Source organism: Centrocercus urophasianus, unplaced genomic scaffold (genome assembly GCF_019232065.1).
Source record: "Centrocercus urophasianus isolate 14NV4802_14NV808 unplaced genomic scaffold, USGS_Curo_1.0 seq_20, whole genome shotgun sequence".
NCBI classification, from domain to species: Eukaryota; Metazoa; Chordata; class Aves; order Galliformes; family Phasianidae; genus Centrocercus; species Centrocercus urophasianus.
The window spans coordinates 14,713,240-14,729,010 of record NW_024884756.1 but is presented as its reverse complement, the minus strand read 5'-3'; the positions used below and the strand labels follow the sequence as shown (position 1 = coordinate 14,729,010).

The 15,771-nt window shown below is 35.5% G+C and overlaps 1 protein-coding gene across 1 annotated transcript in view; it reads right to left on the bottom strand.

The window, feature by feature from the left end:
* Positions 1 to 14,451, bottom strand: part of LOC122162068 (titin-like) — a 236,491-nt gene extending 222,040 nt beyond the window's left edge. Inside the window, exons 1-13 of the mRNA XM_042821962.1 lie at positions 14,361 to 14,451; positions 10,041 to 10,244; positions 9,282 to 9,569; positions 8,447 to 8,535; positions 8,112 to 8,356; positions 6,255 to 6,540; positions 5,878 to 6,030; positions 5,284 to 5,403; positions 4,147 to 4,284; positions 3,200 to 3,337; positions 2,613 to 2,732; positions 684 to 953; positions 447 to 572 (exon numbers count right to left, since the gene is read on the bottom strand). Of these exons, the coding sequence (XP_042677896.1) occupies positions 447 to 572; positions 684 to 953; positions 2,613 to 2,732; positions 3,200 to 3,337; positions 4,147 to 4,284; positions 5,284 to 5,403; positions 5,878 to 6,030; positions 6,255 to 6,540; positions 8,112 to 8,356; positions 8,447 to 8,535; positions 9,282 to 9,569; positions 10,041 to 10,244; positions 14,361 to 14,451 (2,268 nt within the window). The remainder of the gene's footprint in view (positions 1 to 446; positions 573 to 683; positions 954 to 2,612; positions 2,733 to 3,199; positions 3,338 to 4,146; positions 4,285 to 5,283; positions 5,404 to 5,877; positions 6,031 to 6,254; positions 6,541 to 8,111; positions 8,357 to 8,446; positions 8,536 to 9,281; positions 9,570 to 10,040; positions 10,245 to 14,360) is intronic.
* Between the last annotated feature and the right edge of the window lie 1,320 nt (positions 14,452 to 15,771).

The following is a 15,771-nucleotide window of genomic DNA, read 5'->3' as shown; positions in this document are numbered from 1 at the left end:
AATGGATAATGTCATATTGCACAGTCCAGTTTTCAAAAGTTAGCTTTATATGAAGCAATCTGCAATGAAGGAAGGAGGCACTGCTATTAATGTGTGAGTGAAGTGATGCAAATAATAACCTTCATGAGTGACACTTCTGCTTTATAAAAAATGTGAATTGTATGGAAAGGGTTTCTGATTACACTGTCTAACAAAGTATTGAGGCTGCCTCCTTAAATAGATTCTAATCTTGCTTAAATGAGTAATAATTACAGGTCACATTTTAGCAGGTCGTGTGTGTTTACAGTGTTACTATTTATTAGTCAAACAAGATGATGAAAACAACTTTAGAGAGCATAAAACCTTTCACCTGGAGAAAGTACCATACCAGACTGGAAGAAAAAGCAAAATGGTGTGGGTTATTAGAACACAATATTCTCCTTACATACACCGTTTTTACTTCTTACCTCATACGTATGATCTGGTTTGGGAACAGCAATTTTGGAGACAGTGAAGTGAGGACTTGCTGTGCGGGGTCGCGGGTGTTCTATGTGGATTGTCTTCTCAATCTTGGCTTCTGTTTCTCTTTTAATCTACATGAGGCAATGAAAAGATTGTTGAGAATGTGATGCTGTTCTCTAAGCTGAAAAAGATCTCATTGAGACATAGTTTTTTGAAAATGATGGAATGGAAGCGAGTCTAACCTCTGTTGATACATGAACTTCCTTCTTTTCAGCAGCTGGAATATGTTTCTCAGGAGGAATGTAGACCGTTTTAACTTCTTTAGTAGCAACATGGTGTTCTGCTTGTGCCTCATGGTCTTTTACAGCATGCTCTTTATAGCCATATTCCAAAGTTTTGTGCTTGACATGAGTTTCATCTACTTGCTCTGTCTCCCAAGGTGATCTAACACGCGCCTGATCAACGGCTGCAACAACTGTAGCTACAGCTTCAGCCCTTTTTCCAGCTTCAATCTACGGATAATACAGGCAAAGTTTGTACAAACGCTCATCACTGTGTACTAAAGGCTTCCTTTTCTGGCAAATGCTTATAAACATATTGCTCAGTAAAAATTATTCAAGATAAAGAGATGGTGCATTCCAAACACAGATAAGCAAAAGTAATAAACTTTAAATGTGTTCACTCACAAATGCACTTCAGAGTCAGTAGATTCAAATATAGACTCATTTTCAAGCTTTACCTACACATATTCAGACTATAACTATACTTGATTGCTTTATACATGTCATTATTTCTATCCAAGTCCACTTTTAATACTTTATGGATGAATTTATTACTACTTGTCTCTGAGTACAACAGCTATATAAATGTACACAATTTTAAAGTCAATCTGCTCATCAACTCCATATAAAATCTAAGTGCTACTAAAAATGTGTGGAATGTGTCTGACATTTGACAAAAGTGTATTTACTAAGGAATACATTCACATAATAAAATTACCATATGCATATCTGTAAACTCCAAAGCTAATCTATTTTAAATGTCTTTACTAAAGAAGGAAAACTTGGCTTTCAGAGAAACTGGAAATAATATGTTTGTATCAAGAACTCTTTTATTCTCCTCTCTTTTCCTAACAGTTGATAAATAATGTCAGCTTCAATGTCATCAATGATATCAAAACCCAAACTTCTGCTGAGTCAGTCAACAGTAGACAATGGGATGTTTACTATTTACTGTCATATCTGGGTGTACTCCATAGCAACACAGCATATGAAATGTACACCTTATAGATAAGAAAAAAACCTACTGTCTTAAAATAAATTAATACAAGCAAGGCGAAGTAGTGTTTAGGTTACAGGAACCTCAGTTCTGTTTGCTGCAAATTTCAAAATCATTCCTTATACTAGCTTGAATTTGGCCCTCAGTTTATGCCTTCTAACAATTAATTTTAATCTCCTTGCACCCTGACTCCTTTGAGTCAGATTTGAATGTTAGAATCTTTAAATCATATTTTATAACAGCATTGTATAAATGGATATTTTACTGTTTCTAACAAAGCCTATTAATTTTAAGCAAAGGGTTTTGGCAATTCTCATCTGCAGATAAGAGATCCTATGCTATACTATGCTGGAAAAACTTTTCTACTGTGGTAAATCCTACTAGAACAAAGCAGAATCAACATGTATTTAGTTGCCAGAAATAACAAACTGGATAGAAGTGTACTGATGGTAAAGTTTGTGTGTCATGAAGAGCAATACAATCCAACGCTTAATTTACAGATGCTGTTTTGTCTGATAACGGTAAAATTGCAAGGACTGAGCTTGTAGAAAAGAGCACTGCAGATTCAGAAATTTCACTGAATTTGAAACAATTTGATCAAGTAAAGACTATTAGAAAGTCATTGTTAGAGAGTAAATTTTCACAGAGACATCTGATCTTAGTCTGAAAAGTGGCACTTTCTGTTAGGGTGGGACAAAAATCTTGGTATCACTAGAAAGTTAATAATTCATTCACATTGAATCTATTATTAGAAAATCATTCCACTTAACAGGCATAATATCAGGAAATAATTTAAATGCATCCTATTATACTCAAATAGCTCTTAAAAGGTGAGGTTTTCAGAGAAGGTAAGTTGTAACAGTGCATTTCACATCTGCCACAGCAGTATTCACCTGATCATAAGCTAGATGCATTTTTTCTTGCTTGGCTGTAATTTCTTCTCTAGTTCTGGACACTGTGACTGGTGCAATTATTTTCGGAACTACAGTAGTTTTCTTAGCTTCCTTTTTAATCTAATTGTTATAGCAGAAATAAAAGTTTCAGTTACATATGGTCTTGAAAAATATTTGAACAATGGGAAAATACATTGGATGGGAACACAGGAGGAGAATTAAAGGGTTACATCCTCGTGCACTGCAGACAGCTCTCTATTACGTGTAAGTATTGTTACACCTTAATACCTATTTAAGTAAAAGTAATACTTTTTTAAAAAGTTAAAATGCATTTCAGGAGTCAGACAGTCCATTCCAAAAGTCAGTCCAAAACTATGGGCATCTCATTAATGAAAACAATTAGGAGAGAAAGACAGGGTGGTGTAACACAGTCTAATTAATGAGAGTTTGTAATGAGGTTTGTAAGTGAAATCAATCTTAGAAAGAAATGACCCGGGAATGTACTATTAGTATTTGCTCAGGGAAACAAAAGTTTTGCTAAGAATAGAGGATAACAAGACAAACATGGCCATTACAGTGCCAATCACCTTTTCATGGCTTATGCTCACACGTTCTTGTTTGGTTGCAATTCCTTCTTTACTTTTTGATATTAAGACTGGAGCTTTAGGTTTATCAGTGGTAATCACCACCTTTGGTACAGAGGGTTTCACATCTTCCCTTCTTATCTAGTTTTATAGTGAAGAAAAATAATAGCAATCAATTACATCTGTCACCAAAATTTTTCAGGAAAGCAGGTCAGGATTTCAGATTATATATCAGTAAGAGAAAAACACCACCTCTGAAATGAGATAACTCCTCTGTACAGATCAAGCGGTAGCCTATCTTATATGCTAGCTGAACCAAGTCCATTCAAAGTCCATACATTGCATTAAACTATACGTGAATTAAAGAATCTGTCCGCTTCTGAGTTAATTGAAACATATCAGTGCTGTTTTGTAGAGACAGTAGATTTAAAAACGTGAGTTACTGATTCAATTTACTTCCATCAGTTGATGAAACTATTCCATTAATTCAAGGAAAAATGATTCCAGAATTTGATCTGTCCGATGCATTCAGTTTTCATGTAAATATGAGCTTCATTAAATCAAGCTCCAGATATAAATATTATTGTATGCTGATAATTACCTTCACAATTTATCTTCATAAATCTACCTCCAGATGAAAAGCAAAGGTAGTAAATCATCAGATTAAATTCTGAGAATGCTAGCAACAAAAGCCATAATGCTTATAGAAACCACAGGAAAGGAGGCTACATTATTTCCCTGTAGACAGATCCACTATGAATTCAGCAGATTTGTACCTCCAATCCTGGACCGATGTCAGGAATAAGTCACTTTATAAAATTTTGATTTTATAATCTCATCTTCATAAAAATGCAAAGGGAAGAAGCAGAGGACACGTGATGAAGAATGAAGTATTTATAAGGTTATTAGAGTATAAAAATGAGTTAAATATCTATATCAGATTTACTCACTTGTTCATGAGAAACATGTACTTGCTCATGTCGGGCTGATATTTCTTCTCTAGCTGTTGATATTCTCTCTTGTTCTTTGGCTTTGTCTGTGGCAATTATTACTGTAGGTACTGGAGTTTTCTCTGGTTCTTTTCTTACCTGAATGTTTACAAACAAGGAAGTTTAAATTATGTATTGTTCAAAATATAAGGAATGTGATTTTCTGTAAGTTTGGGAAAGAGAATACAAGCAAAATGGATGCAAAACATCAAAATCTGATTTTCAAAATCATCTAGCATGAAAGCTAACAACATAAACACTGTTTCTATACATTTAGCATTAAAATAAAACACTGGAAAAATGTTTGCTTTGCTACTGAAAAGCAGTAATAATAAAAGAAATGGAGTCTGAGAAAAACTGTTCTGCGTCATAATGAGTTTAGAAAAGTGAAGGATACTAAAACTACGTTTTAGGTAAATTTCATTTTGCCAGGAAGTTCTCATGAACATGTGATTTTCTGCTCAGGTGGATTTCTGTTTCTCAGTACTCTAAGTTACAGCTTCTTTCTTAGACATTCTAGTATATAGGTATTTAAATGTAACATTTATCTACAAAAGTTGGTCTTCCATTAAATCAAATTAATCTTACAAAACACATTCTAAAATAACCTGTATCTCAGACACCTCCTGGTATTTTCAAAATGGCTTTCAATGCAGAGTGAGTTTTTCCCACTTGTTCTCACCCACAGTGCTTCCAACAAACAAAGCAGGCTGCAAATAGCAAGCTTAGAAATAAAGTATTAAAAAAAAGAAAAAAAAAAACAAAACAAAACTAAGAGATATTTCTTATGTCACTTCTAAAATGTAAACCAGCATGAAACAAGTAAACAATGGGGTTTTTCTAAGTTAAATTTTCAGAATTTTAGATATCACATCCTTAAATACTAACTGTGGAAACGAAATTTAAAAAAGAAGACATCACCAAGGAGGGGTAGGAGAATGATAGCAATGTAAACTGGAAGAGTGAACAGGGTATCAAATGAGAAGATAGTTTTTTTTCCAGATGTCGTTCATATTTTTCATAGGTTGTCCATCATACGTTTGATTTTTTTAAAAAACAAGATAGGGTATGAAAATTACGGGTAACATCTGTATTCACCTTTTCACGAGAGATGTGCCTTTGTTCTTGTGAAGTAACAATTCCTTCTCTAGTTCTTGATATTACTGTTTGTTTTGTAGCTTTATCACTGGTAACTAGTACCGTTGCCTCCTTTCTCATCTGATTTTTATAGTAACAGACAAACAAAAGACCAAAGCCTTAAAATTCAGTTTAACAAATCATGAAAAGAGAAGAAGGGAAAATAAGAAAGGAATGCAAATCAAGGGAAAACATTCCAGAAGAGTTATTTTATCCCTTGTGGGGAAAGTATAAACGAGGTATTAGATGGAAAAGTTCATCAGTGTAAGAAAAATGTTAGAAAGTAACTGACACGGGAGAATTTAGGAACACTTTCATAGACAGCATTCTTAAACTTGGAAAAAGTTTAAGAATAATTAGTTCAATCCCACTATGAAGAGAAGTGGTGGCGTAAGTAATCCACAAGCATTCCTTTAAAGGGAAGATGTTCTGTATGAGTTATGCATGCTTTTGTGGTGAACGGTTTGTTAATTCCTCACATTAAATCAAGCCTTGCTTGCATGTAGGATGAAGAGATAAAGGGGAAATTAAAGAATGTCTGTGCTCTACTTCTACCTGCTCCTGAACAGGCTGAACATGGACTGCAGTCATTGCTGTCCTTTTAGCAGCTTGCTCTACAACACTTGGAGCTGGTTCTCTCACCATGGCTTGATCCACAGCAGCAACAACCGTAGCAACAGCTGCTGTTTTTTCACTGTCCCTTCTCACCTACATTAGTCACATCAAAAAACATTTTTTCGTATTATGCATACACACAGAAGAAGCACAAAACAAGTACACAGACAGAATGTTGCAGTCCAGCATTTAAACATTTGCAGAACTCTTTCAACTAAAGTTACACGCAAGTCTTTACAACATTTAGCTCATCTATTCAGCAGTAGTACATCCACAGACAGAGCAAAAACAGTATTCTTTCCAAAAATAGACTTTACCTCTTTAGCAGCAGCTGCAACCTCACCAGCAGCGGCACCACTAATAGTAACTTGTTCTTGCAGCCCGTATCTCCCTTCCCATCTTTCTTCAGTTGTTATTTCAGTACCACTTGTGGATAATCTGGTTTCCTTCATCTGGGCTTCAGCGGTTGCAGAATATCCTTCCTGCCTCCAAGGAGGAAGGACTTCAGCCCCAGGTGTCACTACCTGTGCTTTACGGATTGGTGATGGAGATTTCACTGGTCGAATAGGAGAGGTAGAGATTCTTCCAGCAGGAGAAACGGACCTAATGAAAATATATATAGAATTCATGTAGTGTCATGACTATACTATAAAGAACATTGGCCTGAACTTGAATTCTTTCCCCCTTTGGAAGAACTACTAAGCCCTGAAGATACGTTTTGAAAGGCTTGTTAGGTGTTCTATTTGAAAGTTACATTTATCTACTTTAGTATACGCCTTAAATTTTTTTGTGTGCTTTGTTTGTTTTCATACTCATCTGTGTAACCTATAGCTCAGATTCCCAAATTGAAATAAAGGTAAATGTAAAAGTGCATTTCACACAAGTACATACATTTAAATACAAAAATATATAATTAGTCTCCAATTCCTCTGTCTTCATTCTCCCAATAATGATACAAAAGGCATTTTTCAATATACTTACATAGGCTTTCTAACTTTTTTCTACTTTTGCAAGGAATTATGTTATGTTGCATTTCTCAGATAATGGTCATGAATACTGCACCACTGCAGCAATAGGTGGCAGCAGCATCACATTAACTTTAAGATTTATTTTTCTGACATAATGCAGACCTAAAAATGGTTTGACTAGCACAGGAGAATGAGACTTCTAGTTCCATGTACACTCAAGATGGCACTACTGAGTTACTCTTTCACCTTGATATCGCTAATTACTACCAATTCATTTCTGTCTGCGCTGTTAATTACCGTCAGTAGCCAAAACTCATCAGCACATCTAGTAATGGCAATTTAGTTGAGGCTTTGCAGAGCTTGAACACGTTGCTTCCCTAATGCTTGTGCTTCAGAATGCTGGGACCACAGGAAAAACTATTAAAAAATAGTTAACTATTAAAAAATAGTTTGTAAGAAAAACTTACAAAACTATTGCCTCTTTCCCTGTCTGTCATGAAACTATCACGATCTTCCAGTCCACAGGTCCTGCTCTTCAAATTACTCACTTTCCCTCTCAAAATCCTTTACATACGATTTGCAGTCATAACAAGCACATACATAGAACATGGGTGGTGACACACTGGTACAGGCAGGCCAGAGAAATCATGGAAGAACCATTCCTGGAGGAGTTCAAGGCCAGGTTTGATGGGAACCTGGGCAATCTGACTGGATGGTTAGCAATTCTGCCGGCAGCAGGGAATTTGAACTGGGTGAGCAGTAAGATTCCTTGGCTACCTAAGCCATTCTGTGATTCTATGACTAACCTGTGTTCACCATTTTCAAATAGTCTTCCATTCTGTTTGCCACCCATCAAAGTCATTTTTCTTTTCTCTGTTTGTATAAAATATTCATAAAGGGGGAACTGCTCTGTTGTTTTTTTCTGTTTCATCATGCACTTGGAGCTTTGAGTGCTATTTTGATTGTATATAAAACAATCAAATGGGATTCATTGTGTAAAGGATTTTCTTCCATATGGGACAGAAAATTTACAGACGAGAATCACACACTTCTTTTTCAGCAGTGGCAAATATAGTACACTACATTTCAGAATCAGAATAAATTTGTGGTACCAAGTCAGTGCATTCTTTCATTTTATACTATAGTCTCATTCTGCAGTATTAAAGCTGTATATTGAAAGAGTGATACTGTTTGAAAGATGTTTACCTTACTGGTGAGGGTGTTGGTGCTCTGACATGTCTTACAGGTGATGGTGATTGTCTTACAGGTGATGGTGACTGCTGTCGTGCCATTTGAGCTTTTGCAGTAATTACTGGTGGAGTTGGTGATTTTGATGTAGGTCTAGGAGGCATTCGTGGAGGTGCTTTGTGTGGGAGCTGTTGGGCTGTTGCACCTTCTATGACCATTTCAACACTTGTAAGTGATCTGGCATCAAAGTGGGCTTCAATCTTCTGCAATGAAACCAAGAAAACAAATCTGAGATACTGTACACTTAATCATCCCCACTGAAGTTTTATATTACTTGTTTCTGAAATTTATACCTTTTCAATTCTGGCTTGTCTTGTTTGTGAAATCTGAGCAGTCGAAACAATTGTTTTTGTCTTTTTAGCAGGAACGGCTTCTTCTTCACCTTTTGAAAGAGAAAATATAGTCAGGAGAATATGCCAATAAACATGCAGTTGCAGACATAAATGAGTACTCAATCTATATACAAGTGTATATAAACAACAGAGAAAGAGTGAAGCAGCAAATGATTTTCCTGCAACATCTGTACACAAATAATTATGAAAACAGTTGAAATAACGTTTATCTTTTCTGCATTACTATGTTATTAGAAGAGAATTAATAAATAAATATAAACACATTTATTTTTGATTGGAGAATCAAGTCCTGGATCCCCAATGACTAAACATACGATCTGGAAGTCTGACCGAGGTAAAACCCAGTAGAAACTTCTTTGGGTAGAATGATTTACTGCTACAGTTCTCTGCTAAGCAGTCTTCATTCTTACCAAGCTAACTTACAAGACCACATACAGTTACATAGTCCCATATACATATGTTACCAAAGTCAGCTTACAAATATAACCTTACGAAATACCGAACAAATTAAGAATAACAGAAACCATTCCACACTTGTTTCTGTCTACTGTATACTCAGTTTAAAAAAGACTTGTGGTGAATCATGGGTCTTTTTAAAATTTCAGACAAAACCTTTGACAAATTCCACCGGAGAGAATGATTTTTCAGAGGAAGTTAATAACTCTTTTAAGAGTCAAAATACCACTAATATAACTATGATGTAGTTGTATAAATATTGTATCTTTACAACAGTGCATAGTCTTATGTTCATGGCTTGTAAATCTAGCTCCATTACCTTGAATCAGCAGTTCAGCTGTTGAAGTAGCACGTCCCACATTATTTGTGGCATTTACTGAATAAGTGCCGGAGTCTTCAGGATATGCTTCTGCAATTATTAGGCTGTAAAGGTCTCCTTCTTGTAAAATTTGAAAATCGGGGGAGCTTTGGATTTCTACTCCATCCCGATAAAACTTCACCACAGGTGTAGGGATTCCAGTCACTCTCACATCAAGTCGAACTTGACTTCCCTGCCTTGCAGTCATGCTCTGTAGTCGTTGTGAAAAGTTTGGTGGTGCAGTTCCAGCTGCAATTTTATTGAAAAGTAGAAAAGTAATAAGAAGAATTGTTAAACAGAACTGTTAGAACTAGATATTTTCTCTAACACTAACTCTAAATGAGTTATCGAGCTAAACATCATTGAGATTTCCTTTCTGCAGAACTCCATCCTTCTTTAATGACTGGTTTGACTGCAGCCAGTGTGACAGATCAGACAAGTAGCAGTATGTACAGAGATAGGCCAGAAATTTGTAACTGTGAATAAAAGTTTATGAAATGAAGATTATATGTTAAAGTGTGAAGCATGTTACTAGTAATTATTTGTGAATATAAAGCAGCCTAGACTTCATCTTATATGAGAATATTCATTATTATTATTCATTTCTTTGTTCATCACGTACTATAAATTTAAACCTTTTCAACACCTGTAACACTTCTGCTATTGCTCTTTTCTCACATTATTACTAGAGAGAAACACTTTTATTGAGTCACCAGGTACCTGTAACAAGTAGCTCAGCAGTACTAGTTGCTTGCCCAGATCCATTGGTGGCTTGTATGGTATATCTTCCACTGTTTGCTTCTGTCACGGAGGGGATCACTAGTTTAGCGCGGCCATCACTAAACGAGATCTGCACTCCGGGCAGAGTTGCAGCAGAGAGAACCTGGCCATCCCGATACCAGCTCACCTCAGGAACTGGGAAACCTAGAGAAAACAAAAGACAAAATGATTTTTGCTTGATACGCACTTCCAGGTCAGATGCCATTTTCTCAGTCTGTCCCTCTGCTGCCATCTATCACATGGCAACAAAATGTAACAGAACAGTGATGAAAATGTTCAACGTCTACTGCCATACCACCACAATCTGCCTCTGACATCTATAGACAACAGAATAAAATAGGAAGCTGTACTTTCAGAGAAGCCCTTGAACTTGATCATGTATACATGCCTAAACTGGAAAATATTGTCATGGGCCCAGACTTATGATTATATTTCCAGTAACATAGTGATAAAAGAACTCCTTGTTAGAAGTGAGTTTAAAACATGGTAGTTTAAAGAACAATAGTATAAGCACAGTAGCAACTGCACTTAGGAAATTGCTTGAATAAAGAATGGATTGTACTGTTTGGCAGCATATATGAAAATTATGAGGATGAACTGATGCAAGATGATTGTTGCAACTGATGCAAGATGATTATTTGCTAGTGTCTAAGTAGTAATGTTTATTGCTAGCAAAATTATCCAATTTAATAAGAGACAAAATAAATTAGATTCTCCAGTCAGCTATTACAATCAGCTGATCTATTGTAGTTCAAATATAACTGTATTTTGTTGTCAAGCTCAAAAACATGATTCTTTTGGTCAGAAGAGCTCCACCTACGTCTGCATTTGGTTCTTCTCAGCTTGAAGTGGTGATCTTATGTTCCTGATGGAAACTCTCTTCCCAGTATTCAACTTAGTAACTTTATTGAGAAACCAAAACACTTTTGATAAACTAGCAATTTTATTTATTTTTAATGAGCTTCTCAAGGGGAGCAGCTACTTTAAACAGACAGTTCCAGAGCAAAATCTTTTCTTGATCTGGAACATCAGTTCTCCAAAATTAAAATCTGGGCATATTTACTTCATAGACTTCTTCGCTTAAGTGAAAACACTACAAATTGAGTCAGGAATGAAAGACTGCAATTATTACTGCTGCTCTAATTCTCCCATTTCCACTCTCCGTTGTTTGGAAATCTCTAGGACCACAGAACTTAGATTCCTTTATGGATAAATCCTCTTATAAATGTATTATTTTGGGTTTTAATGTGTCAGGATAATGACTGCTTGAGAATAAAATGAAAGAGAAGCTGAGATATGTATTTGGAAGCTTTTACTCAATGTTTGTAGTCACACCAGATGGTTAGAAAAGTTTCAGGTTTTACTCACAGCTGAAAAACTAAGTACATATGTAGAATACAAACACTGAGAGAATTAGGTTAGTATTAAAAGAGTTTAGAAGTCTAAAAGGTAAAAGTAGACTTAAGCATTGCTAATTTCAAAAATGGAAGTTATTAAATAGCTGTGATAGGGATAGTATAATGCAATTTTGAACTACAAGTACAGGACAATTTGGGCATTATCACTGTAAACATAGCCTCTCCAGCAGATCTCACTGATTTGATCCTAGCTATGCGTTCTAAATTTCTGCATATCACTTTCAAGACATCCTAAGCTAAGCAACTGAGAATTACATAGCTGATAGTGAATTGCTTGAAATGTTGCCAGCATCATTTATTTTCTTTGTCCAGTGTCATATGATGATTACTGAACACAGATTGGTGCACTAGGTTGAACAGGGCATACATTAAAAAAGAAAAAAGAGGCTATTTGGACATCTCAAACTATTGTGTTCAAGAGATTTGAAGTTAGAAGTCATTCGAATAATCTGAACACAAGTACCGTCCCATAAAGCTAGGGACCAAATTACACAGTCTTCAGATTATCACTATTAATGAGAGATTTACTTTTATACATGACTTAAATTCTAACTACTGAAAAATTATTTTTCATTTGAAAATTACTCAAATTTTTTGAGTTAATTGACAAAAAGAAGAACATGAATCTAAAGTTTCCGCAAGTTAGTGTTTAAGAAATTGAATTCTACTAAATTGTCCTGGCAATAATGTAAATGTTGGGACCTGCCAATCTATGCAAAATCTATGATTCTTTCAACAATATGTAGAGTGTAAAATCTGGCTTGCATCGGGTAATACATCAAAAATTCACTTACGTGGAAACATAAAGATGGGCACAGTTCTAACACCAGCAGCACTGCAAACCTTATAGACAGTGATGTGCTATCTCATGTCCTCTCAGTCATTGCTCACCCACTAGGGCTACCACTTGATTATTTACCACCTGCTCTAGAATTTACTGTTTTTGAATCATGGTTATTAAATGATCTGAGTTTTCCGAGTGTACGGGGAGATATTGGGTATTTTTATCAACTATCAGAGCTTCACATCATGTCACTTGATACACAATCTGACACAATATAGTTCATTTTTTTCCAGTTACAGACTGCAAAATTGCATCACAAGTGGTTGCTGAGACCATGTCGGTACCCCTACATAAAGTAAACTCTTCACGTTCAAATGGCAGCTCTGTATTAATACTTGTATATAAAGGGCAACGTTATCAGACATAAACAGAAAGCTTGAGTTTCAATTTCAAAACCATTAATGAGTTATGGAAAAAACCAAACTATATAGCAGAAATAAAGCTTGGTAGTCCATTATTTATGCAGTTAGATCAAGAAATAAAGCTTTCACTTTTTTATCTATTGGAAAAACTAAAACACTGTCATATCTGTCAGTCTTGGTGGATTTCTGTGGTGTAGGAAAGATAAAGAGTCTTACAATATGAGGTGAATAAAAGCTGACAAGAAATATTCTCACATAAGACTTGGTACTAAACTATACCATATTTACCATAATTTTAAACAGGTAAAAAAACCTTAAAGTAGGAAATCAAGTTCCCTTCCTAAGAACTTATTAGTATTCACATAAATGAAATGAGTTGAAATCACACGTTGAGAAGTAGCACTAGCAATCTTATTAAGTTTGATTGCAAATATCTCTCTGTAAGGGTCAGTGAATTTGTTTGAAATTAAATTTTCAACTGAAAATTGAAATGCATAGACAACAAGGCAATTAACTGAAGAAGAGAGAACCAAATAGAAGAATATGGCAAGAAAAAATTATTATGGATGTAGTCTACAGAAATAGAGGTGTTCAAATGTCTTCTGTGAACTAGAGCTCACCAAAATGTCCAAGTGATGAACCACAGTGGACCGCAGATGTCAGCGCTTTATAGATGGACAGATCATGTGTTCGCACCTGTCACAGAGCATCTGGGTAGTTCTAGACTCAGAAGAATTTTTTATGGTATGTGGCTTATCATATTGTTAATGCCTCTAAGACGGTATAATTCCCTCAGCAAGAACATGTGCCATTTCTCCTTAGTCACTGCTGAGGTCAGAGACACGCTTAGAACAGGGTATTGGTTCTATGAAACCTGGTCTCAGGGTTTACATGTTGAGGGTCTTGGGTTTTTTCTACATTTTAGGGTATTTTGTGAGTAGAATGGCAAAATGAAATATCCTTTAAAATGTGGTGACATCTTTAAATTTCAGCAACAACTGTGAAGTTCTATTCATCCAGCCTTGTATTACAATCATGATAACCATATGCTTCTACTATCTGGCTAACCAGATGGACAACATACACCTATATGTCATGATTTTAATTTTGGAGTTCTGGCAGAGATTAAGTAAACTCAAGGACACACAGAGAGAAATGCAGCTTAGCCAGAAAAATAAAAGGGTTAGCATCACATCAATGAAAATCTGGCTTTGCTTTTGTGCCTGTGCTCCTCATTCCAGCTCGTTATCATCCAAAAAAGATTACCCTTTCTGCATTGATATGAGGGTCTCTAATTAGCACAGTATGCATTTTTATCTAGATACCATTCTTTATGCTGTTTTCCCTATTTTTGATGATTGTAACATACATGAGAACTTAACACAAATCTCACTGGCAGGATGACTGGCTATTTCCTCGGAGCCATCTTAACTTTATGCAGAATGTTTGTGAAAACCTGACAGCACCTCACAGCGTTGACCACCACTGCTTGAATTCTGGTCATTCTGCACATTCAGCTCTCAACATTATCCATTCAGATTATGAGCTATGCAAAGTGTTTTCATTTGTTTTCCACAGCATAAATGTTACCAATAACAACAAAAATTAATCTTGCAAGAATAAATCAAAACCTTACCACTAATATGAGCCTCAAAGGTTGCAGCACTACCCTCCAGTGCCACAACACTTTGTAACGGCTGCGTAAATGTTGGTGCTTTCGTTGTCATCTTTACAGGCACTCTGAAAACAACAAGAACATGATTAGAAATCACTGGTCATTTTGTTACTATACACACATCCTTCTTGTTGGTTTTTAGGAATATCTGTAATTAATTGTATTAATTCATTCCTAGTTTTAAATCACATTGACCCAGTGAAATGAGAAGAATGTAGATTTTTACAAGGTTGTGTAGCGAGTTAATCTTAGAGCACACTTAACTGAGTTGGATGTGAAACATATTTAGTACAGCTATGAATTGGCATTACAAATATGCAGCAGGAGAAAAAGTTCCACTTGACTCACTGCATGACCTTGAACAGGTCATCTAATCTCTATTTTTCCATTAATCTCCTTTACCTAAAGAGAAAACAATCTCTGTGTAAAAGTTCTTTGGAAGGATCTGAAAATATTTTGGTATTGCGAATTATTTGCATCCTCCATTGGGAAGATAACTAGGTCAGTAAGCAGCTATTTAAAATGTGAATGTCTACTATCTATTTTAATAATCAAAAGTTGCCAGGAGGCTCTCTTTTAAAGGCAATCTGCAAGTAAGGAATAATTTCATTTTACACAGAATCATACTGGCATTATATAGATGCAGATAAAATTCTATTCTTTCTTAGAGAGTATCTCAGTGGAATTTTGAATATGGGGAGACAACCACCTTCGAAATGTGAGCTAGGGTATAAGGTAGCCGCTGACACTGATGGTTTGAACAACTGCAGACCCATGTGAAATCACAAAGAAAAATGGTTTGTCTTCTCTTATGAGACAAGATCCTACTCTGAAATTGCGCACTGTCACTAAAAAGGCTTCTGCATTAGAAGTATTTTACGTTTGCTTGAAACTATTTAGGTAGTGATGTTGAATTTAAACTCAAGGCTTTAAATATGCAGCTTTTAAAAACTTAGCTAGTATCTTCTTAATAGTGTCATTCACATAGTAAATTAAAGTTACATTTTTTTCTCATTAAAAAAAAAAAAAACCAACTTCCCATGAGTGTATCATGTTCTACTAACAAAAAGTTAATTTCATAACCCTTTCAAACTCATTTCTCTTACATAGATTTCTGGTGCTCACTTTGGCTTTTGAACTTGATTATACGTCAGTTCCAGGCTTAAAAACTAATGAGAAGATGAAGCGCCTTTCAAAATTATTTTACTCCACCTTTACTCCACAAAATTTACTCCACCTTTCAAAGGTGTGGAAATTCTTCAGAAGAACTCTCATTGAAATTCAGGTCTGATCTGATCATAAAAAAAGTGGAGGGACAGAATGAGATATTCTGCAGGAATTCTGAGCTGTTTTTTATTGCCTTTATCTGGAT